At 38.1% G+C, this 24,104-nt stretch overlaps 1 protein-coding gene across 3 annotated transcripts in view; it reads right to left on the minus strand.

Moving 5' to 3' along the window:
- GRK4 (G protein-coupled receptor kinase 4) overlaps positions 1–24,094 on the minus strand; it is a 41,890-nt gene extending 17,796 nt beyond the window's left edge. For 2 of the 3 annotated variants that reach the window (XM_061992651.1, XM_061992654.1), the window contains exons 1-8: positions 23,813–24,094; positions 12,629–12,715; positions 11,866–11,978; positions 6,549–6,626; positions 5,270–5,370; positions 3,884–3,976; positions 2,471–2,534; positions 1,550–1,690 (exon numbers count right to left, since the gene is read on the minus strand). In XM_061992651.1, coding sequence (XP_061848635.1) covers positions 1,550–1,690; positions 2,471–2,534; positions 3,884–3,976; positions 5,270–5,370; positions 6,549–6,626; positions 11,866–11,978; positions 12,629–12,715; positions 23,813–23,864 — 729 coding nt within the window. In that variant the 5' untranslated portion in view covers positions 23,865–24,094. Of the gene's footprint in view, positions 1–1,549; positions 1,691–2,470; positions 2,535–3,883; positions 3,977–5,269; positions 5,371–6,548; positions 6,627–11,865; positions 11,979–12,628; positions 12,716–21,609; positions 21,676–23,812 lie in introns of those variants that run through there. The other variant, XM_061992653.1, reaches the window with a different exon arrangement.
- Between the last annotated feature and the right edge of the window lie 10 nt (positions 24,095–24,104).

A 24,104-nucleotide genomic window follows, 5' to 3' on the forward strand; every position in this document is an offset into this window, starting at 1 on the left:
ACTTCCAACATTGTATTACAGCAGATCTTAGATCTAGATCTTCTCTGTTACATCAAAAACTCCTTGTATGGTGAGAGAAACATAACTGATGCTCAGTCCTCTAAAGTAATGTGAAATTCAGCTTCGATCAACCATTGATTTACAGTATGTACATATGTTAAAAAATATTATTCAAAAATAGAATTTTCACTCTTATCTCTCTCATCTCTACAAATAGCAATTTCTGGATCAATTCAGGTAATTTCTGGACTCAGCTTCACAAGCCCTGTGAGAAAATATTTGCAAAGATACATAAATGTACCTGGCCGGATATTCTTAGTCTTTGTTTCAGTTGGCAGTATTCTATTTTTTAATACAAAAAGCTTATCAGAAATTCATATACTTTATAAATAAATAAATATGTATGTTTGTATAAATAACTTCTATTCTCTAACACAGGTACTTCAAAATCCTCTCTGAACAGCAATAAAAATATTTATCAGTAGATGGATATAAGTAAATGGAAACCTAAAAGCAAAATACATTTAAAATTAACATTTAAATGGCAACAACTCAATGAAAATATAAGCATTACTGAAGGGAAAGTTTATTTGGTACATCTTTGAACATTTAAAGTTATTTCACTGCTTAGTAATTAGAGCTTCTAACAGATCATAAGTGGCATGACAGCACCAGGTTAAAATATTAAGACTAAAATTTTAATTCTGCGGAATTTCCATTTAAAAGTTACGTTACTTGCTTCACATCCAAGATACTTCTTTAAGAGTTAGCACATAGCAAAGCAATAATAATTGATACAGTACTCCAATTTCACGTATGTCTTGAAATGTATAAGCAATAGACTAACAAATGCTATAAAAACCCCCTAAGGATACAGAATCTCTACTACTACAGTCATAGAAATGCAGAACATGCAACCTCTAATGAAAATTACAAGGCAGACTCTCATAAAGTCACCCCTTTAGAGTGCATTTATGAATGGCTTCCAAAAAAATCACGTTGGAAATTAGCATTAATTGTAAGAAAATAGGTGTAATGGGGGGTAAGAAGGGGGTAAAAAGAAGAAAACAGAGAACAATGCATTGGAAGAAGAGACAGCCAAGAGAAACAGGGAAGGACAAATAGGATGAAACAAAGTATACAGAATACCCTTTATACTAAACATAGGCAAACACAGTCATAGGCTGCAGCAGAACTAGAATTTAAGTGATTACTCAAGTCTAAGAACTATAGAAGAATCTATTCACCATTAAATAAAAGATAAAGATTCAGTGGCATCAGCATGCTGCAACCCAACCTAATGTTTTGGCTGGGAGAAGTGAAGCAGACAGACTAAAAACAATTCAATATTGGATAAAAAATGTCCACTGTGCAAAACTACCAACAGTCACACACAAAAAATTATTCTGTCAATCACTGCTCCCAGCAGTCACACATTCTCTAAACAAATTTTAAAATGCCTTGTAACCACAAGCTCCTGGAAGAGACTGAAATGAACCAAACAAAGCAAGACAAACTTCTGAGCACAAGATCAGAAATAGATACTTACTACAAACCTACTATTCACTTTTTCTAGAATTCTTTTTTCATTTAGAGCCATTGATTCTCCTTTTCTCTTCTTTATTCTCTTTTTTTCTAGTTTTTTACAAGCATACATTTTTCCTGTTGCCCGTACTTGACAGGCACACACCTAAAAAAGAAGGAAGGTGGGTCAGAGATGCTAGGGGTATTTTTTAAAATTTCAAGAAGATATATTTTTACTTTCTTTTTTTTTCAAGCTCTTGAATGCTCTCAGAAAATGAAGGTCTCTAAGCATCAATACAGAGCCTTCACCCATCAAATATCTTTGAGGGGTCATAAAAGCTTTAACAAAAGTAAGAAAACGTGATCACATGGGACCAAAACTATTTTTGTTGGAGTTGAATAGTTCAGTAAAAGTGTGGATCTTGTGTTGGTGAAACATCTGATTGTGGTAACAGTATATGTCTAGGCAAGCAGGAAGGAAGACAGATGTGCAACATGGATCCACATTGGAGAAGTTAGATTCATCTGGAGAAAGATATTAATGATAATTTAGTAATCCTCCCTCCCCTTAAATGTGAGGCGTCAGTTATAACATGAAGGTGGTAAAAAAGCCTAATGAATTATTAACAGAATTAATAAGCTCTATAGATTTCCCAATTAGGTTTGGGAATATTCTATGCAATTATAAAGTAAATACTACAGTCTCATTGCCAATGAAGCTTCTTAACAGAAGCAACTGTTGTCAGTTAGAGGAATTTTTCTCCAACTGTGCCTGATCTACAATACTGAAACTAACAGATAAAAAACACCCAGTTTGCATAGACAACAGTTTGCCAGGTGATGTGTCAAATGTAAACTATTAAGAGTCAACAAACTGCTTCCCCTTTGTATTAACTTTTTTTTTTTAATTAAGAATCACCTTGCAGAAAGATACTTCTGTACTCACCTCTCCAAATCCACCTTTGCCTAGTACTCGGTAATGCCTAAAAGTGTGTTTGGTTACTGGTTGCCTGATTAACAGAAAGAAACAATTACTGCAACAGGAATTGCTAGAGTTAGTAATTCCCTCCCTACCCTGAATTCTTATTTTCTCCTTCCTGTTCTATGACCTTCTACTGAACAGCAAGTTGACCTCCTGAAGGCAATATTATAGTATGCTGAATCTCAAATGAAATGGGGGCTCTGATTAGAAACATTGGCTCCCTCATGTGGTCATCAGACATTCACAATAGCAGGAAGAAAAGCCGATCAGTTAGGCCGTATGCTGTTTACCATTGAGCTTTATCTGATCTCATCAACAGCCAATTTAGCACCTCCAGCTGTCTTCCTTAGTCGGAGTATGCTGACATGTAAGCCATGTTTCAATGAGACCATGCTTACAATGCAGCACTTCGAAGGGAAACCATTTCTGACTTTGCTGTTTCACCTTTTCAAGAAAGAATGAGTTGTGATATGCAACAGCAGTCAAGAGCAGAGCTGTTACGGTACTGAAGTCGTGGAGGAGGAAGAGTTAATCAGAGGAAGTAAAGGTGTCAGTCATTCTATGCTAAATCATCCCTAAACATACATCAGAGCAGGGCTATTTCACCGTGGGGGTGGTTTGGTTTGGTTTTTGAAGAGCACTCAATGTAGCTTTGCTCTCAAGAAAACAAATGGAAGTTCATTTGGTAGAGAATTTGCTTCAGTTGTTTCAATAACTTCCCTAGTTCTCTTCCTGGCTTTTGCTACTAATGCAGTCAAATAAAGACACTGCATAATTGGAATTTATTGTAAAATTAATGCTCAAGCAACTTAACGTTTGACTATGTGATCATGATACCCAGCAGTGCTGAGCAAGAGTCAATTTGTACCAACTTCAGCCTTCTGAAAAAGTTTTGACACACATTTATTATTGCTTTAAAAGCCCAAACTAGATTCTGATATATACAAATCCTGCTGTCTTGTAATTACGACATCAGTGTCTGTACCACCCTGAAAAACTGATTAGTTACCCAGTCACCCTAGGGGTTATAAAAACAGATAATTCTGATTATTACCACTAATTAGACCAAGTTTGAAACTAAAAGACAATCGCATTCCCAAGAGAGATTAGTATTCCACTGCACATTTGACAGCCAAATATACATCCATATGATATTTACCCAATAAAAATTTACCACCTAAAGACTACTGGGAAAGTATTTCCACCAGAGTATTGGCTCTCTCACTGTCACATCAACATTGTCTTCACATCTTGTCTTTGAGATGATAATTTCTCAGATAGGGAGTATCATTCATAGGGCTCTACAGCATTTCTACCATAACAAGGAGAACTGGCCACAAAGCAAAATTATAATGCAAACCTTATAAACAGACTTACTTTTCCAGCCATTTCCACTGTAAAAAGCGGGAAAAATACACACTGTCTTGGTAAGCCTCAAAAGGTCTTCTGCTCAGGTATTCATGGACAATTCTACCAACAGAAAAATGAAATCAATCTTATACTGAAGAAAAACCTGATGAAGCAGGAGGTGCTATCAATCTGTTAACCTGAACATACCAGTGAAGCTCTAGGCAGAAAAATGTCACTGCGCTCTACAGTGGTTTTAACCTACACGTTTCACAAGGTGAGCGCCTGTCACAGAAAACTATTCCTGTTAAAACACTAGTGAATGCCAAAACGACTGTTATTTACAGTAACTAGAAAGTTTGATCTCTGCATTCTCATTAAGTGTCTTCAAGACCAGCTAAACATCAGCCTTTCAGTAGCTACGTGATACATTTACAACCCTGCAAGTATGACCTCTACAAGTTACCATACATTCTTTGGAGACTGGTAAGTAAAGTTTTATTCTAAGATTTGAAATTCAAATACTAAATACCATATTTGAACATGAACACCAGGTATGTTATCATTCCCCTCAAACTGAACACATCGGGGAGAGAACAGGGAGGAAAATAAGTCATTCAAACTGTATTCGGATATTTATTGGAGAGAGGAAAGGGGATGATCGATGTGACAGATCCTCCATTTGAGACATGTTTTACTAGGTGTTCTCACACATCCCTTTCAATCTTATAATCTCAGGTTGTTATATTCTTATTTTTGTTGCTAAGGAGATGACCCAAGCACTGACAAAACATGTTGTAATCCTTCAAACATGATCAAGCATGCCTTGAAGAACCAGTAATATTAGAAATAGAAAAGCTTTAGAAAGACATGCAGCACTGATAAACATGCACCATCCCATCAAGAAAAGCCTTTCCCTCTGCTGCTGTAATTTCTCTTCATGACTTTAGAACAAAACCAAGTTGCATTTGTTTAGCTGACACAATCATCTAAGCAGCCATCTTAAAGGAATATAACTGTTGGCTCCAACCATAAATTGTGTGATATTGTTCAGAAACCTTTCAAGCTCCAGTTTATAACTTCATATTTTTCTGAGTACTATCATCATGAAAGAGAAGTCACTCAAAAGGGTAAGGATATAATAAAGAGAAATACTCTAACTTACAGAATGCTTCATAGCAGATAGTGTGATTTTATGCAAAAATAGCATTAAAAGAACAAGCTCTGCAGAAGTCAAACATCTAAATTGCATCGGAAAGAAACCTAGTCCTTTCATAAATCTGTTTCAAATGTCTTACCTACATTCACTTCAAAGACCAAATACTCCTAGGTGAAATAACTTCACCTTTCATTTTTCTCAGAAACACGGATTTCTCTTGTGATACTCAAATTTAGCATTATGTAGTTTTAACTTACCTAGTACAGTCCATAAAAAGATCCTTAGACGGGTTCTTTTCCAGTCTTGCTTTACATTCATTTACTGTTTCCTGAGGTATTTCTGGCAAGTGTGCTGCAGACTTTATGTAATTTTAAAAAAGGCAGCAATGAAAGCAGTTTTGTAAATCAACAGAATGAGAAGTTATGTATTCAATGTGAAATAAAATAATGAAATCTTCTCATACAAGAAAAGGAAGGAATGGTTTGACTAAAGAGAAAGCCAAGGAAGACACATTCAGGAAAACTGTTATTTATTCCTTATTACAGAAAAATGTATTGAAAATTATTATTGTTATTCAGCATCTGGAGAAACAACTTGGCAATAAAACCATTATCTTTTTATTTCTGTAAGTCTACCACCACAGAAGCAAGTTATCTATTTGGCTTGGCATGATAAAAGAAGGGGAAAGAAACACAAGTTGGGAAACTATTTCAGATCGCTCCAAAGAAATCTGGGGAGTTGAGGTAGGCTTTGGGTTCTGGTTTGGTTTTTTTTTTTTTAAAAAAAAACTACGTGACATATGACAGTTCCAAAGAAATTATGAGAATAGATGTGCTAAACTTGGTGTCAATCTGCTTTTAAGGCATCTGAAAGACCTTCATTTGGAGTGAAGTCTTCTCAAGATGACCAAAGTAAGAGAAGCAGAAGGAGTATCTATTCATAGAACACGAGCATCTAGTTACATATTCACTGAAAAGCTGATCCTGGGTACTGAAGAGCAGACATTTAAAATTCAACCAGTTAGATCTAATCTATGCAAAAGATGAGCTATTAATGAACTCCACAAAAAACAGAGAAAAAGACTGTTCTAGAACAAGACAAAAAAAATACTACTTTGTGAAAACCTGTAGCAACTGTGAAAATTTACAGCAAAACAACAAAAGCCACAAAAGATGCTGAAAAAGGCCCAAGAATTTCAAGAATTCCTTGGTCTTGTATCTCCAGACTACAGAACCCTAGACGCTAAAGGAAATTTATTTAAAAACATATCTTTACTTGAGACCAGTATTTTAATTAAAAAACATGGGACAATAAATCACAATGGTAGTAGTTTTAAAAGCAAAGATCAGTCAAGGTTTCTGCTCAAGTTGAAAAGAGTTTCACAATTTTAGAAGGCAGTACACCTTTCAGAAAGACAAAAACAGGATTAATGAAGTTTGAAAGTCAATTTACTAAAAACAAATGCAATCACCTAGATCTCTATTTATTTGACATTTACAAAACACTTGAGAGTATTTTGCAATAGAATATATTTACCCCATTAGTGAAGTATGTCTCTAAAACTTTCAGGCCACAGTCTATACGCTTTTCATCTGAAGATACCTCATATTCTGCCTAGGAGAATGGAATTGAAAATTAGATTATGTTCAGAGCTATTTTGCACTACAGTCTTTTACATGCTGCTAGGTAAATTTGATCATGAAGAACACAGTGCTTCTCATATAAAAGCAACTGAAGGCTCTCACCGTTTAAAATCTATTTAAAGATGTTTAGGCTATATAGTGCAACATGTACGAAGAAAGTCTTTTAAAAAACCAACAACATGGAAATCAACTTTTGGAAAACACATGAAAACTAACAATTAGTATGAATGTAATTAGAGAACCTTCACCCTAGAGGTTAAATTAGATCAACTACAATGAAATAGTATTTCTGTAGTATTGTAGGACAGAATGATCCAGATGAGAGAGAATTAAATACAACAATCAGCTTTTTCTGTATTACTTTTTTTTTTCCTTCACGTATTTTTCTTTACTACAGTCATGGGTAAAAGTGGATAAAACTACTACTGTCTACAAGGTCATGTTAACTGGAAATGAGAACTAAACCAAACCCTACTTCATTCTTTGAAAAAATGAAACTGAGCAAATAAAAATTTCATGAAGTTTTTGACTTAGTAATATATGGTACTGTGATATAGAAGATGAGCACCATGCAACACAGTGTGCTTTACAAACTGGTAGTTTAATAGGGCTCTACAGGTAGCTACTTATGAAAAAACCCAAACAACCAACAATCTTCAGATAATAGTATTGAAAAACTCCAAGAACTACTCACTATTTGTAATTTTAAGGAATAATCTAGAAGCAGACATCAGAAGTTACAACATTTAAAGACAAAATCTGGGACAGGGTGAATAAAGAAAGAGTACTCTCAAACAGCAACCTGTACTAGCTTCATAAGCTTGGCCAATTCCATCAAAGCTTATTTCATACCTCAGAATGTAAAAGCATGTACCTAAGAACAAAGAATATATGGTGGACCTCCAGAAAGCAGGATTGTATTATACAAAATAACTTCGACATACTGTAGACAACCATCATTAAGAGCCTCATTGGAAGTTTCAAGTGATGGATTTAATCAGAGAAGTTATGTACCTTTCTAAGGAAAACTGGAACACTGAAAAATGACAGTTCCAAGAATGACACACCTACAATACTGGAAATAACTCCAGTTTTGCAATCAATTTCAACTAATTTGCACCAACTCACTACTAAGTATCAACATCTTTTCCTGTTGAGACATTATGGTATGAACCACTTCAGCACAGTACTCAAATCCATAAATGACTGCAAGACATTAGTTTTGCTGCTTTAATGCTACAGCAGTCAGCCTAATGGTAAGGAGTTCTTCTGCAACTACTAAACAACCTGAGCAGGTTAGAGAAACAAACCACAGCAGTGCATTTACCACATTTAACATTTTCAATCATGCCATGGTAGTCACTAATTGAATATGAACAGTTAGGCATACTGTTTCAAGCACATACTGTAATTTAAAAGGAAGTTTAAGAGACAGTCTTGTCAACTAATTTCTCTTACTCACAGAGCTTAAGAGGGAAGTTTGAGCTGTCATTCATTCTTTTTCATACTTGAGTAACCTTGTCCTCAGCTAGTGAAATGAGTCACTAGATGACTGGATAACTGTAATTCCTCACTTTAATTTCTGTCACTTTTATTTAATTATTTCACAACTCTTCTTTCTGTAAAGCCAAGCTGACTCCAGACTTTAAGGTCACACCTTCTCAAGAGCCTTAGTATTTAATATGTGTAGACAGCACAGAACTTGTACTACCCTGATTTTGCCATTTTGGCCTCCTGAAATAATCACATTGTTCCTTATAAGAGTCAGAATTTTAATTCAGATGCAAAGTTCTTAGCACTATGGCATTTTATGCTAGAAAGCTTATTTTCAGAAAGATTAAGTCTAAAATTCATTTGAAATTTAAAAAGAAAAAAAATAGGCAAAACCCAAGATAAAAACTGCTGAAGAGCAGCTCTGCAGAGAGAGACCTGGGAGTCCTGATTGATAATAAACTCATCATGAGCAATGTGCCCTCCTGGCCAAGACGGCCAATGGCATCCTGGGATGCATCAAGAAGAGTGTGGCCAGCAGGTCAAGGGAGGTGGTTCTTCCCATGAGATCCACTCTGCCCTGGTGAGGCTCATCTGGAGTACTGTGTCCATTTCTGGGCTCCCCAGCTCAAGAGGGACAGAGAATTTCTGGAGAGAGCCCAGTGCCAGGCCACCAAGACGATCAGGGTACGGGAACATTTTTCATATGAGGAAAGGCTGCGGGATCTGGGGCTGTTTAGTCTGGAGAAGAGGAGACTGAGGGGAGATCTTATTAACATTTACAAATATCTATAGGGTGAGTCTCAGAAGGTTGGGGCATCCCATTTTTCTATTGTAGCTAGCAACAGGACAAGGAGTAAGGAGTAATGGGATGAAGCTGGAATACAAAATGTTCCAGTTAAACATAAGAAAAAACTATTTCACTGTTCAGGTGAGGGAGCCCTGGCACAGGCTGCCCAGAGGGGTTGTGGAGTTTCATTCCTTGGAGGTCTTCAAGACCCATCTGGACATGTTCCTATGTGACCTGATCTAGGTGACCCTGCTTCTGCAGTGGGGTTGGACTAGATGATCTCTAAAGGTCCCTTCCAACCCCTACCATTTTATGATTCTATGATAGCCTTTCCATTCACTACTGGCTTACAAACAAAAAAACCAAAACCCTCAATCCTACCACCCCACCACAGTGAAAACTTGAACAAATATGCTGAACTCCAGTCAGAAAAGATATTCAGGCTAACTCAGAAACCATCTGCAAGAGACAGTAGGCATTTTATCGTAATTCCTTGATTAAGACAGCATGCCAGCTTTCAGATCAGAGAGTCACCAATTAGAAATTATCTTGGCCCTCGAAAAATTTCTGTTTCAGTGTTTTCCAAGCATACTTGACAAGGATTTTTCAAATGGAGGTAAAAAAAATAGAAAAAGTGAATTGTGAAATCATTCATTACATTGGATTATCTCAACTATGACACTCTCTGTTAATTTGCAGAAGTGTTGCAATCCACACATCATTATAGGTTGCGTATTTCAAAACAATTCCAAATTTTCAGTTAGTGTAAACCACAGTTACCTCTTAGAGAAACTTTCACTTGAAAAATGACATTGTAGAGCAAAGACATATCTGCCTTACAGTCATGCCTAAGAATTTGTTCTCCTTTGTGCTGCCAAAGATTCTAATACTCCTTATCTAAGCTTTTGAGGATTAAAAATGTATACAGAAGTTGTAACCATTAGGGGTACATCCACAGTTGCCAGTGGTCTCCCCATTGTGCAACGCTCATACATTCATTCCAGGATACTTAGTTGCTCTGCCTGCCCTGGATTTCCATTTAATCGCATCTATGTCTCCAGCTGTTAAATTTGTGTCTGGTATTTGGTGCTAGAACAACTCCTAGGAGTCACAAAGCTCTGTGAAATACACCCAGGGAGTAAGTCTAATTGCATAAAGATTCATTGGCAAATATAAGGCAATACTACTTAGTGGATATTAAAATTCCGTTTTAGCTGATCAAGTGCCTTAGTTTATAGTCCCATAGGGGGAAGCAGGATATTGTGTAGTGGGAGGCACAGCAATAATCCTATGTACTTCCTTACACCCTGTACCTTTCAGAGCCATCTTCCATTCCAATACTATATTTTCAAATGCTTGTAAGCAACAACATTACCCTACTTCTATCTTCTTTGGTCATTTGCCTCACAAATATAAGAACAAAAACAAGTGGGGCAAAGAAAAATCTTTTGGCATCAATTTCCATTTAAGACTGTATCTTACTGTGCTTGGATTAACTACGAATGACAAAGAGTCAGAAGCTCTGAGCTACTGTTATTCTCTTACAGCCTGTGATCTGTCTTCCTACTCTTCTTGTTACTTTCCCTTTCCATATAAAAAAGTCCTCAGACAAATCTGTTAAGAAAAATACGTGGCTGCAGACACGATTCCTTCCTCCCCTCATTCTTTAGTGTTAGATAGTAAGATGCAAATGGAGCTTTTCAAAACCCGCCTGGACGTGTTCTTGAGCAACCTGATTGAGATTAACCTGCTTTAGCAGGAGGGTAGGACTGCATAATCTTTTTGAGGTCCCTTCCAATGCTTACCATTCTGCGATTCTGTGAAACATATCAAGACAAAGCACGTCCTTTTCCTTTGGTCTCTAATATATGGTTTCTCTCCTTCCCTAGATGGTTCCTTAAATTTCCATCTCCATTGTATTTTTTTTAATTAGCACATTCTGTCTAGCCTAGGGCTTTCATGCAAGTTGCAACATTTTCAAGTCTATGTTTACAACATTTTCAAATCTGAGTATCGTAAGTAATATTCATTGTACACACATGCTTTTAGGCTCAAGAAGTCAAGCAAAATGCCTCTCTAAAATGACTTCTACTGTGCCCATCATGCCTATTTTTTCTAATTCTGACCATCCCAAGACAGAAGATATTTATAGTAAATATTAAACGTCTTCCTACAAGTAGCAGAGAGTTTTCTGACATTTACCAAAAATTACAGCTTTACACTTGGCAAAGAGCAAACTGCATTTTACTTTCATCTAGGCTGTGTTAGTGAACGGACATGGTTTACAGAAAAACAACATTTTATAAAACTATTGTGTTAACCCTGGTAGGCAGCTCAGCCTCACACATCCACTCCTCCCAATGATAATCAGAAGGGGAGAAGTTAGAAAACTTATGGATTGAGATAAAGATATCTTAATAGATAAGGTTAATAGCTTAACAGACGGTAAAATAAGACATTAATTTGTGTCTTCCCATGGGCAGGCAGATGTTTAGCCATCTCCAGGAAAGTAGGGCTTCATTATTATGCATACCATCTACTTGGCAAGGCAAATACCATAGCTCTAACCTCCTCACTTTCTCCTTCTCTCTGCTGGCTCTGCTAACTCAGCAGTGTCATATAGTATGGGACATCCCTTGGGTCAGCTGGGGTCAGCTATCCCAGCTGTGTCCCCTCTACCTACTTGTGCAACCCCAGCCTACTCACTTGTGGAGAAGGGTAAGAAACACAGAAGGTTTTGATGCTGTGTAATCAATGCTGTTCAACAATGACTAAAATTTAGTTATCATCACGGTTCTGGTCAAAAATCCAAAATACAGCACAACATGAGCTACAATGAAGAAAGTCAGCACAAAACTCAAACTTTTTACAAATAAAAATTTATAAGCTATTGCCTATTGATATCCACCTCCAATTTCTTGGTGCTTACCACTGCATCTAGAAATTCAATGCATCTTTTCAAATCTGGTCTGGAATCACAGAACTGTCTGAAGAGAAGTCTTCCTATTGGCTGTTTGTCACAAAGCTGGTTATAGTCTCTTTCTGAGAAGGAAAGAATAAGTAAATATCTTTATTTATTTTTATCTTTGTCATAGCACGGTCATTACTTAACATTTCAGAATAGGTCACAAAAGCATCACTAAAATATGAAGATTTTACACTAATATATTTAATAAGACAAGAAAAGCACATAATGATCCCAAAGAGTAGCAAAACACATTTCCAGCCACATTTGTGGCTTATTAGGCACACATTTATTAAAAATACATCAAATAATATGGTTAAGTTTCATTTAGGTTGGGCAATGGAAACCAACAATACTGTGAAATAGCAAGCACGGCAAACAAGATTGTTTAGAAAGATGGAATTCAAAGTAGTAACAGAAAAGGTTAAAAAAGTATTACAAGAAATTAAGAAAAAAGAGTGAAATAAATTATCATGTCATTCAAATTACAACATGAGTCCTTTTCTAAATCATGGCTTTGTAAATTTATCCTTTAGGAGCTGTTTCCTTTTAAAAAGAACTGTGATACAGCTTTTATCTTCTCATAAATTCTCCATCACATTAAAAGTTTAATAGCTTTTTTGGTAATTAGCATTCAAAAGGAAGACAGAATCCTTTCATTAACACCAAACTCTTACCCTTCCCTCCTCAAAAAAAACCCAGACTGGCGATTTTACAGGACACCTACCAATTGAGCATCTAATACCTTCACAATGACTAACAGGTGGCAACTTCAGCATCTCTCTCCATTTTTTACTACGTCCACTCCGTTTGCCTAGAAGAAAAAAAAAAAAATGAGTAAACCACAATACTATGTCAGAATAAAATTAAACATAACATAAAATCAGGTCACTTTGCACAGAGCTGTCAGATCACTTTTCATGCCTAAATGAAAACCATCTACAAGGACATCTAATCCAATAAAAAACTTAGAATCATAGAATGGTAGGGGTTGGAAGGGATCTTTAGGGATCATCTAGTCCAACCCCACTGCAGAAGCAGGGTCACCTAGATCAGGTCGCATAGGAACATGTCCAGGCGGGTCTTGAAGGCCTCCAAGGAAGGAGACTCCACAACCCCTCTGGGCAGCCTGTGCCAGGGCTCCCTCACCTCAACAGTGAAATAGTTTAACTGGAACTTTTTGTGTTCCAGCTTCATCCCATTACCCCTTCTCCTGTTGCTAGCTACTATAGAAAAATGGGATGTCCCAACCTCCTGACACCCACCCTTTAGATATTTGTAAATATTAATAAGATCCCCTCAGTCTCCTCTTCTCTAGACTAAACAGCCCCAGATCCCGCAGCCTTTCCTCATATGAAAGGCGTTCTGGTCCCCTGATCATCTTGATGGCGCTGCACTGGACTCTCTCCAAAAGTTCCATGTCCCTCTTGAGCTGAGGAGCCCAGAACTGGACACAAGACTCCACATGAGGCCTCACCCAGGGCAGAATGGAGCTAGGGGGGAGAAGAACCTCCCTTGACCTGCTGGCCACACTCTTCTTGATGCATCCCAGGATGCCATTGGCCTTCTTGGCCACAAGGGTATATTGCTGGCTCATGTTCAGTTTATTATCAACCAGGAGTCCCAGGTCTCTCTCTGCAGTGCTGCCCTCCATCAGCTCGACCCCCAGCCTGTACGGGTGCATGGGGTTGTTCCTTCTCAGATGCAGGACTCTGCACTTTGTCCTTGTTGAACCTCATGAGGTTCCTCTCTGCCCAACTCCCAAGCCAGCTGAGATCCCGCTGAAAGGCAGCACAGCCTCTGGGGAATCAGCCAGTCCTCCCAGTTTGGTGTCATCAACGAACTTGCTGAGGGTACACTCTGTCCCCTCATCCAGATCATTGATGAAGACTGAAAACTTGATACAGAAGATCTTTTATACGAAACACTAAAAAAATGCAGAAAGTCTTTTGCAAGACAAATATTTCACATTTTGGCTGTGTACACAGACTCTGCAGAGATAAGGCAAATATCTAGCTATTCTGAAAATGACAAACAGAACTAAAACAAAGGCAGAACCAAGAAAAAATGTGAGAATTATCTCTCAACCATTCTGAAGAATGGAAGATGTTCAAGATAAGTGACAAAATACATAGAACAAAGATCTTAAAGTAATTTTAGATAATCAAGTTGTACACAAAAATTATTTTTTAAGGGCAGTAATAAGAGTAGACTCCACTAATAAATGTGTGGACATTGATCAAATACACACCATTTATTCTAGACTATAGAAGAACATAGGATATAGAACCCTAGGAGAATACAGGATTTCACAAAGAACTTGGTTGTTGCAGAATTCAGATCCTTCTCAATGTTTCAGATTTCAGAGTACTAGCATCACTCATTTTCAAAAACACCTCAAGTATTTTTCCCATTGTTTCTGAAAAAAATCTGTTTCACTTTCCATGTTCAACTGGAATTTCATTGCATTACTTTGATCTGAATAAGCCAATTCCATTTACAAAAGATCTGCAAACTTGTCAAAAAAGCAGAGCAATGGACATAGGAAAGACACATCTAATTGTAAATCACTTCAGCGGAAGAGCAATTCTCGTGCTGCAAAATATTTTAAAAGAAGATTTTACTATGCGATATGGCCAGATGCGTTTCCACATGACAGAACAGCAGCAAAACTGCACAGAAACTTTCTAACTGTAGTAAAGCAGTACATATACTGTTAACCACAATGGGACTGAAAGGAAGGGAGTTACCCTATGTAACCCAAATAGAAACCCAGCAGCAAACAGCACTCAATTCTTTCAGAAATAAATCGTTAGAAAGGAACCAACACCTACAGAATAATAAAATATGTATTAAATAAGATTGAAACTCTTCACTCAAACATACAGCTTCTTGAACAGTTCCCTCATTGCAGTCAGAGCAGTGCCAGCTTAGTATACCTTGGCTCATATCAAAATTTACATGATCTTTGCTAACAGGAGCATTGACCTCTCACTATGCTGCTGCAACAAGCACTAGAAAAAGTAAACAAATAAAGAATACAAACCCTTAAAAAGTTGGCTTGCAGAGATTATTTAAACTGACACTCTCTTAAAAACCTTCTGCACTTTATTTCCTAACATTGCTTTGTAAACCATTTGGCCTTATAAAGTATTTTACAACATTGAATCTACTTCCCTCCTCATATTTCATGCAGTACCAGAACTAATCACAAAGCTGTAATTAACAGCATTGTTAAAACAAACTTCAAATACTTTAATGAAATATTTTTATGTTAAAAAGAAGTTGAACATATGCTTGAAGAAAATCAAACCACAAAAGCAAGGAGCATTTCTAACAGAACTGAGCACAAAAAACCCCAAGGAATACTAACATAGACAGCTTACTCTCATACATTGACTAAAAAGAGGACTGGGTATAGATTATTACATGGTCACAAAAAACGACAGAAACTTCACCTTAATTTTTAACCATGCACTTAAAAAACACACTAAGCTGCAAGATCCAGAGAATTAAATTTCGTCTGATACGAACTGCTCAGGACTCATTTATGCATGACATAATACAATTGTTACTGATCAAAAATGATAAACTGACACAAATTCATACCATAATGCTGTTGGGGAAAAAGTAAAACTGTGACATACACCAAGTATATCATCTTCTGAAGCACAGTCAAAGAAAAAAACCAACAAAAACTCCAAACCAAAACAAGAGGATCATTGGTGCATTATACTTCAACACAAGAAAGTCTGCGGTATTTTGCTCTAAACATTTGTCTGGTTTCTTACTATGAAGCCATTATGAACTCCATTTTACAAAAAGAGACCACAACCTACAACACAATTGAATTCACCATCCTATGGAAGCCAATAAAGACGACATGTAATTTATTAATGGTACTCCTAAGCATTTGATTCTTGTGTATCAACTCAATCAACACGCTCTCTTTTTTCTCTCAACTGATTGTTCTTATATTTACAGCAAATGCACAGGAAAAGTCTGTATGTCTCAGTAATGTAAAGAGAATGCACATCCTACATCATTTACAGCCATTTCTGGTAAAAGTTATGGGTGGAGGCCAATTTGTTTCTCAAATTATTCCTTAATTGCAAAATCCTTTTCCATTTGAGGCAGTTTAAAAGTAGTATAAAATCAAATTATAGTAGTTGTGGTTTGTAAGTGTCTTAATATTGATTTCAGAGCTTCTATTCTGAATCTCATTCTGAAGTACTTCAGATGAAATTCTTCCAGAAAGACTAACAGCTTGCTTTCTCACACAGCAGCAACAAACACATTAGTTTAATCTGCTTTATGGTTGACCTATGTGGTTCAGATGAATTACTACTTTTGCCTGTTTCAGATGTAATTGCTGGCTAGAACAATGTTCAACTTGAAGCAACTCATGTTTTACAAAGAAAAGGGTGGATGCAGCAATACATCATTACAGTGAGGAAACTGCAATTAGTTTTTCAGGCAGACAAGAATGGGAACCTCACCTTCTTCTCCCCAAATTACTTTGAGTTAGAATTTTAGTATTTATCTCTTCAGATGTTTTCACTTCTTAAAATGATACAAAAAGTATTTTCCAAGTCATCAGGTGACAGCCACAGTGACCTTGCTTACAGACTGGATTTCTAGCATGAGTCTCATTTCACTGAGTACAATGTTCACTGAATATTATTAGTCAGTCTTCCTCGAGATAGAAAACTTGGATTCTGTCCCATGGAATGAAAATACTGAGAAACATCATACTATCTTTGGCTAATAAATGTACACAGACTATGTGGTACAAGTCAGTGGCTACTACACAGACACTGAGATTCAGAGACCTCCAGGCTTCAGCTTTCCTTCCTGTAAAGGGCAAGCAATGCATCTCTGCAGGGAAGCAGCAGTGAAGCAGCACAGGGCCATGTAGCACTCAGGGTGCAAGGTTACTACAACATAATTCTTGCAAAACTGATTCCACAAACCAGATTGTCAGATACCAGCTGAGAAACTCTTGCCAGACCACACCCAGATAAGGTCTGAAAGTATAAAACTGCAACAAGATGGTGACCTACAGCATGCCTTTAACTGTGTGAATCAATTGGTTCAATGAAAAGTGCAAAAGAACTGATCGAGAAGCTCTACATCATCTACATTGAGATACATAAGAATAACCTAGGTACATACACTGTCCTACATCTTTTCTACAGCAGAGGAAGCTGCAGGGAAGTTTCCTGAAAGATTTTAAATTCCCAATAATTGAATTCTGCTACTTAGAGACACATTTTCCTTCAAACCACTCAGGATGAGGATTAAAACCTTTCACTGGAAAGCTAAAACATTCCTGTTTAAATATGGTCTTTTACTACAAAGACATTTATAAACACAGTCCACTAAGTAACAAATTTTGATGGTATGGCCTTCCTGTGCAAGATACACCTTCACGACACAAAACATTGTGAAATCAGTACCACAGGTCCTCACATAAGAACAGTGACAATGAAGTACCATTAACTTCAGGATAGCAGACAAGTTCACACATACCATCACTTGAGGAAGGCTGCCATTCTTCTAGTTTTAGAGACAGTTCATACAGTACTGTTTTGTGGGGGTCTCTGCAACATTCTCCATTGTGCAGGTCAGACAGATTTTTTTAATATCTCAGTTCCTTAAAAAACAAGCCTGGTGACAACAATTAGCTTTAACAGAGGAGCATCGCTTTTACATGGAGACAGATTTTTCTCCAGAAGTGAGATACACATAATCTGGCTGGCTCTCAGCAAGTTTACCAAAACTGAATAGCTGAAAATTGAGGTTTCAGCTCAAGGTAGGCACCTACCTCTTCAGCATTGTGCAAGGCAAGGCACTTCTGAACACAAACAGAAGCAAAAATGTGAGCAGCTCAAGAAACAAAAACATAAAATATACCTAAAGGTTATAGACTCTTTAAAAGATAATATCCTTCACACTCAAGTGTCTGGAGTTGGACTTCAGCAAGGTAATGCTCCAGTCCTCTTGCTCATTTGATTGTTGGGAGCAGTAACAATGTAAGCAGCTCAAAACCCCAGGTGACTATGTGAACATTGGTGCAGCTTGTTTATAAGCACAATCATTTGTTGTTCCCACAGTAATAACCACTTGAACAACTGTTTCTGCACATCAGCTCTATCTACAATTCTAGTAATCGCGTGCACATTTAAGAATGCTCGTGCATACATCTTGAACTGCTTCTGCACTTCCTCAGAAATTAGAATTTATTAATCTTGCTAACATCTGTGTATACATTTCATGATGATTTGTCTATAAAAACTTAATGAACAGGGTTTAGTGGAGGAAAAATAACCACAACAGTAAGAAAATTCCAATTTTACAGACAATTCCTTGACAAACAAGGATTTTTTTAGCATGACGGTACATCAAGACTGCAACAGACAGAAAATAAGTAAAATTCCCTCAAGTAGATTGTGAAACCTGCATTTAAAATTGCCACATTTTAAATAAGCAAAGCAGCAGTGTGTATCAATAACTAGACCTCTCATGTTGTGTTTATTTAGTAAATGTAATTATTTAGATTCCAACATGCCCACATGCATTCTTCTTGCAGTTCATTAAATAAAGGACAAAAAGGCAGACATTGTGCATAATTCTGTACAAACACAGGAAGACATGTTTCCTGCCACAATGAGTTTACAGCAATTTAAAGCACAATGCAATAAGGGAGTGCAATAGAACATAGGAGGCAAATAAAGGAAGAACAGACAAAAATAACAAAAAACTCACGGCACACTCACGTTAAAATTCATATTTGTTGCTACTGAATAGACTTTGTGGGTCTGAATGAGTGTGCCTCGGTTTCATACTTGTCTAGACTCCTTAAATAAAGATTTATAGTTTAGTTTGCAGACAAACTGCAGTGATCCAAGAAAACTTCTTAGAGTTATCTTCCTAGTTACACATACACATGTAATAGGGTATCCGCCTATGTACCATCACCAATACTATATGGACTTATTACCTTATACTGCAAGCAAAAGTAGAATGTATCTCACGTATGGAATTATTCCAGTTACCTTTAAACCTAAACAGAACATACAATTTGAGTGGACTGCTTATTTTTTTTGTGAAGAGTGCAACACTAATACAATATCAATTCTTAAACAAGTATCTTTCAGGATTCGCTTAAGCCAAACTGTGATGCCACTCTCTTACGAAAAGATTCCTGCTAACTCCATCCTCAGGCTGCACCTAACAATTACCAAATCTGCAGGAGCTTGATGATCCATCTGAAAACCCCAAAACACCCATCAACATAGCAAAAAAATCCAGCCACGACAATCCACATACCCCTAGATTGGTTCATTCATCCTATTGGAAACTATCTTGGCTGTTCCACAACCACAGGCTAGAAACAATACGATCAAGAGCTTAGGGGAAAATTTGCTTGAGGCATGATCTTAATTTAGCCTAAATCAATCATGACATAGAGGATAGTCTATGCTTAACAGCAGACCCAATTCTCCTTCACTCACTGCTCCTGCCAGAGCACTACAAACAAATTTTGAGTGGATGCAAATGGACCAGGTATGTTTACAACTACTCTTGGCAGGGATCCTCAATTGGAGTAAACTGCCACTGACTTCAAAGGAACTACAGATCTGCCCTTTGGATGTATTTTTTGAGACTATTACTTTAGGCAATGAAAAAAAGGAAGGCTCCTAAGCAGTTTAAAACATACATACAGTAATTAATTTCTTTCTTGAAAACATCACAGACTACATGTGGGATGCTAAAATGAATTTGGGGCCTACCTACACTCAAAGGATTTATTGAAAGTGACCGAAATAACTATGAAAAACAGAAGATGCAAATATAAAGGGAAAAGTTAATTTAAAAGAAAAATAATTTTTGTGAACTTTCAGCTTTTCTTCAGAATAGCTTAGTTTATATTTATTATTTGTCCCAATTTATGGAATAAATTCTTCAATCTCCTTCAGTAGATACTCATTTCAAAGACTTCTCTGCTAGGAAAAATAAACTACTCTGTTAATTCATCTGCTCTTATACAAAACTAGAAGTGATATTGCTGTTATGATATTTCTCTACACATAAAAATCCCTGCATGTGGAAAAACTTGAGTAAGGAGATTATGAAATCACAAGCTTTTGCATCGCCTATCTCTCAGTTTGTACATCACTATCACTTAACACTTACCTGCTTTTCTATCTCAGTTGCTGCACCTCATTGCTCACAGGATCAACTCTGAGTTTGCTTTATTATCTCTTTCTTTTTCCCTGCCAAGTCACTTGTGCTTGTCCCACCATTGGGTTCACCTTAAGACAAAGTTTTCCCATTTTTCGTTCTCACATACAGGTTTCCCTCAGAAAGTAGTGTATGCACAAGGGGAAAGAGCTGGACTGGCACAGAAGGCCACTTATCCCTGCAAACTGGAACGGGCATCCAGAACACTTTGTACTACAGTTTTCACCCAGAGGCAAATCTCTCCATGGACAAGTTATCTCTCAGCACAAGCAGGTCAACTGGAAAAGTGAATGAGGAAAGAAAAAACTCCTAATATACCTCCTGACTCCTTCATCCATAAGGTACTTTATATCATCACAATATTTTCTAGTAGTAGGTTCATACAAGAGTCATATATTATGAGCCCTCACTAACACCCACATGTGCAAAGGAATCCTCATAGCTTTCCTTCCTCACCTAAAGAAGTGTTGTAGTTGCTACAGAGACATGTCAAGTCTTTATTGGAAAGAGAGAGTCTCTTATTAAAATCTGTTTTATAAGAGGCTTTGAAAAGTCTTCTTAGAGAATAGGAAAAAATTTAAGGTATTGAGGCTGGGAGGAAGCCAGGGTTTGACCTGGCCTAAAAAATGGCACTAGTAAACTCTCACAAACTGATGTTATCATTATGTAAATTAGAAGATTCATGCCTCTAATGAAATAAATTAGCAGGAAGACTATTACTGAGAAAGTAGAAGACAGTCAGTAGAGAAATGAACAGCAATGCCACTTTACTTTTACTCCATAGGAGAACAAAGTATCACTACAAGATGCATTTTGTCTAGGCACACTAGTTAGTTAGTTCCTGGTTCTCTTGCATAGATCAAATTTACTTTCCACATATCAATTCAGATATAAACAGTAGACCTAAACCTACCTGTCCAAGGTGTCCTAATTGTGCACCCCTACAAATATAAAAACCCAATCATGTTCACATCTTATCAATGTTCACATCCAGAAGTATCAGAGTGCCTAAAATTAGAGGAACAATATGAATACAAATCTGGTATCATAATTTTGCCTGTTAGGTCTGGTTTAAGTGTTCAGGTATGATTTGTTTATACTTGGTGATATTTAGCAGGCCTTTCTGAATTCTCATTAAGCCTCTGCCATACCCTCTGACCAGATGAGGACAAGTATGCAATATCTGTGATTCAGTTCCTATATTTGGAGAATGAAGATGACCTATCTCTAGGGTCAAAAAACTCTGCAAGGTACTTTCAAGAGCACAGTATTTTTCTGTTTTCATTTTCATCATGAAAAAATCTCAAGTTAGATTGACCCATGCAAGCCCTAACTAAGCCTACATTGATTTTCTTTATCCACGTGCCACTGAAAACTATAAAATCAGAGCACAGAAGTTCACATCTTATTTATTTTGCTTTTATAACTGAAATAGTTATTGAGATCAACATCTTCTCTTACCCAGTCTAATGTACTGTATTGGAGAAAGGCTTGCTGATGTCTCAAGCTGATATATGAATGGTTCAAGTCTATCTGCAAAAATAAGTGAAGCTGATATTTTATTGCTTAGGATTTTGCCTTTTACCAACAGGAACAGTAATTTTGCTCCAGTAAATCTATGCTTGGCCATACCATCCCACCTCTCCAGACACAATACAGTGAAATAAGAGGAATGTGGGAATGAAAAGCTCAACTCAAAGACTGCTTTTCTGTCCTAGTTTTAAGAACCTTTTAGCAAAGAATATATTTCAGTAGAATAGGTACCTCACATACTGCCTTTGCAAATTCCATTCCCTTGGAATCTACCCGGCACATAAGAATAGAGCTGGGACAGGGATTTTATAGAATGGTCCAGACAAATGGAGCAAACCAAATATTCCCAGACCAGCGAGAGCATGCAACAGACAGAAAATAATTTCAAGAGTGTTTTGAAAAATGTGATGTAAAAATTACCCCATGCATAGGAACTCAGACTTGAAAAGGTAAAAGACATATCAACCAATCAACAGACTTTTTGAGGTTCAAAGCCAGAAATCACATTTTTGGGCACACTAACATAAAAAGTCCAGGCCAACTGAACGTACAAAAGAGTAACAGTTTAATACTATCACTTGTATAAGTTTCACATCAGGGAGAACTGATCTTCCTCACATTAGCTGCTGGCAGACTTTCGTTTAGTTCATTGAAAGATCTTGTTTGGTCAGTTCTACCACTATAATTTATTTTAAACATGGTGAAACCTTAACTAAAGAGGCAACCTGACATTAAGCAGCCACTTAAAAGCCTTTCCAGATTACCACTCCACTCTTTGCGGTGAAGGTTAGGGCAGAGTGAAGTTCCAGTTTCCCTTCATTTCTCAGATCACTTCAATGCAAACTCCAAATTCAGGCAGCACCACCACAGACATGTTACCGTCAGTGAAACCAGCCAAAACATGTCCTCTAGTCTGAGGTGGTCCTTTCAGCTAAGGTTGGGAAATGGCCCAAAATTGTGTTCACTGTTCTGGTTTTTAAACTCAACTTCAAAGTAAAAAAGCTGATTTTCCTCTCTTGCTGCTTAAGGCAAATTTAACTGTATACACATATGGCGTAAGTGCCAAACCCATTTAGAGTTGGAGGAACTTGCAAAACATACAGGGGCAGATTCTGTTGTTCTTACTCACTTTAAACAGCTGCAGCTAAACTAATGGGACTTCTCAACACAATTAAGAAAAGCAGGATCCAGTCCAAAAAGAATATACACATTTCATAGCTGAAAAATATACTTGGCCCCGAGTACAGTGGTAATCTGGGAAGGCTTTCAAAGTGGGCATTTAATGGACAGTTACATACATGAAAAAGCAATAGGATAATCTTATTTGAGGACTTTTTTTAAATAGCAATGACGTGCTAGATGAAATTTCATTATCTATTCAAAATGTTTCGTAGTTGGGGGAGGAATCTTCAGGTCAAGACGGTCTAAGGGATGAAACTGGAAGTAACGCTACGACTAAAACAATATTTTCATTAAAATCTAGTAGAAAATAGCACTAGTATTAGGTTAATACCAACCACTCCACTGCAAAATACAGCTACGTTTTCCACAGGCAGGAATTTCAGCTGTACAGAGTGCAAGGCTCTTCCAGAGAAGATTTATGTCACTTCGTCCTTTCTATACATATGCATACATATTTATAAATAAACCGAGCACTATAGACTACCTATCATCTTAAAACAGCCGGTGAAAACACCGTTTGAATCAAGAGCCCGAAGGTGGAAGGAGGAAAGAGTTTCTTTCAGGAGCAAGCCACAAGCCAGTAACTCCAAACTGATCCCGCGGGAGGAGCAGGGCAGGTGCCGCGGGGCACGGCCGGGACTCACCGCCTGGCTGGTGCGGCGGGGACTGCTGCGGCCACCGCCAAGCACGGGGGGAGCCACCGCCAAGCACGGGGGGAACCGCCGCCCCGCCCGGACACCTTCCCCCCCCTCCCCCCGGCCCGGCAGCCTCTCCTCCCTCCCCACCCCTCCTCCTCCATCACTTCCTCTCCCCCCTCCTCGCTGGCCCCTTTCCCCCTCACCTCAGACCCTTTTCTTCCCCCTCGGTGTGTCTCCGAGCCCGCCTCGCCTCGCCCTCTCGCTTCTCCTCCCCCCTCGCCTCCCCCGCCGCCTCGCCCCTTGGCTCTCACCCTCCCGGGCTTTCAGCAGCACCGTGTTGGCCACGATGTTCTCGATTTCCATGGTCGGGGGCTCCTTCCCCTCAGGGCAGCCGGAGTGGAGGCCGCCCCTACTGCCTCCTTCGCCCCCTCCTCCAGCCCCGCCACCGCCGCGACGCCAAGCCTCCGCTCATCCGGCCCGGCAGGACCTCAGCGCTGTGCTCGCCTCTTCCCCATCACCCGCTGCTCGCCCCGGCACCGGCCTCCCCCTCCCCGAGGGCGGAGGCAAGGAACAGGCAGCAACCGCCCGCCCCGACCATGGCTC

This window comes from Colius striatus, chromosome 3 (assembly GCF_028858725.1).
Source record: "Colius striatus isolate bColStr4 chromosome 3, bColStr4.1.hap1, whole genome shotgun sequence".
Classification (NCBI taxonomy): domain Eukaryota; kingdom Metazoa; phylum Chordata; class Aves; order Coliiformes; family Coliidae; genus Colius; species Colius striatus.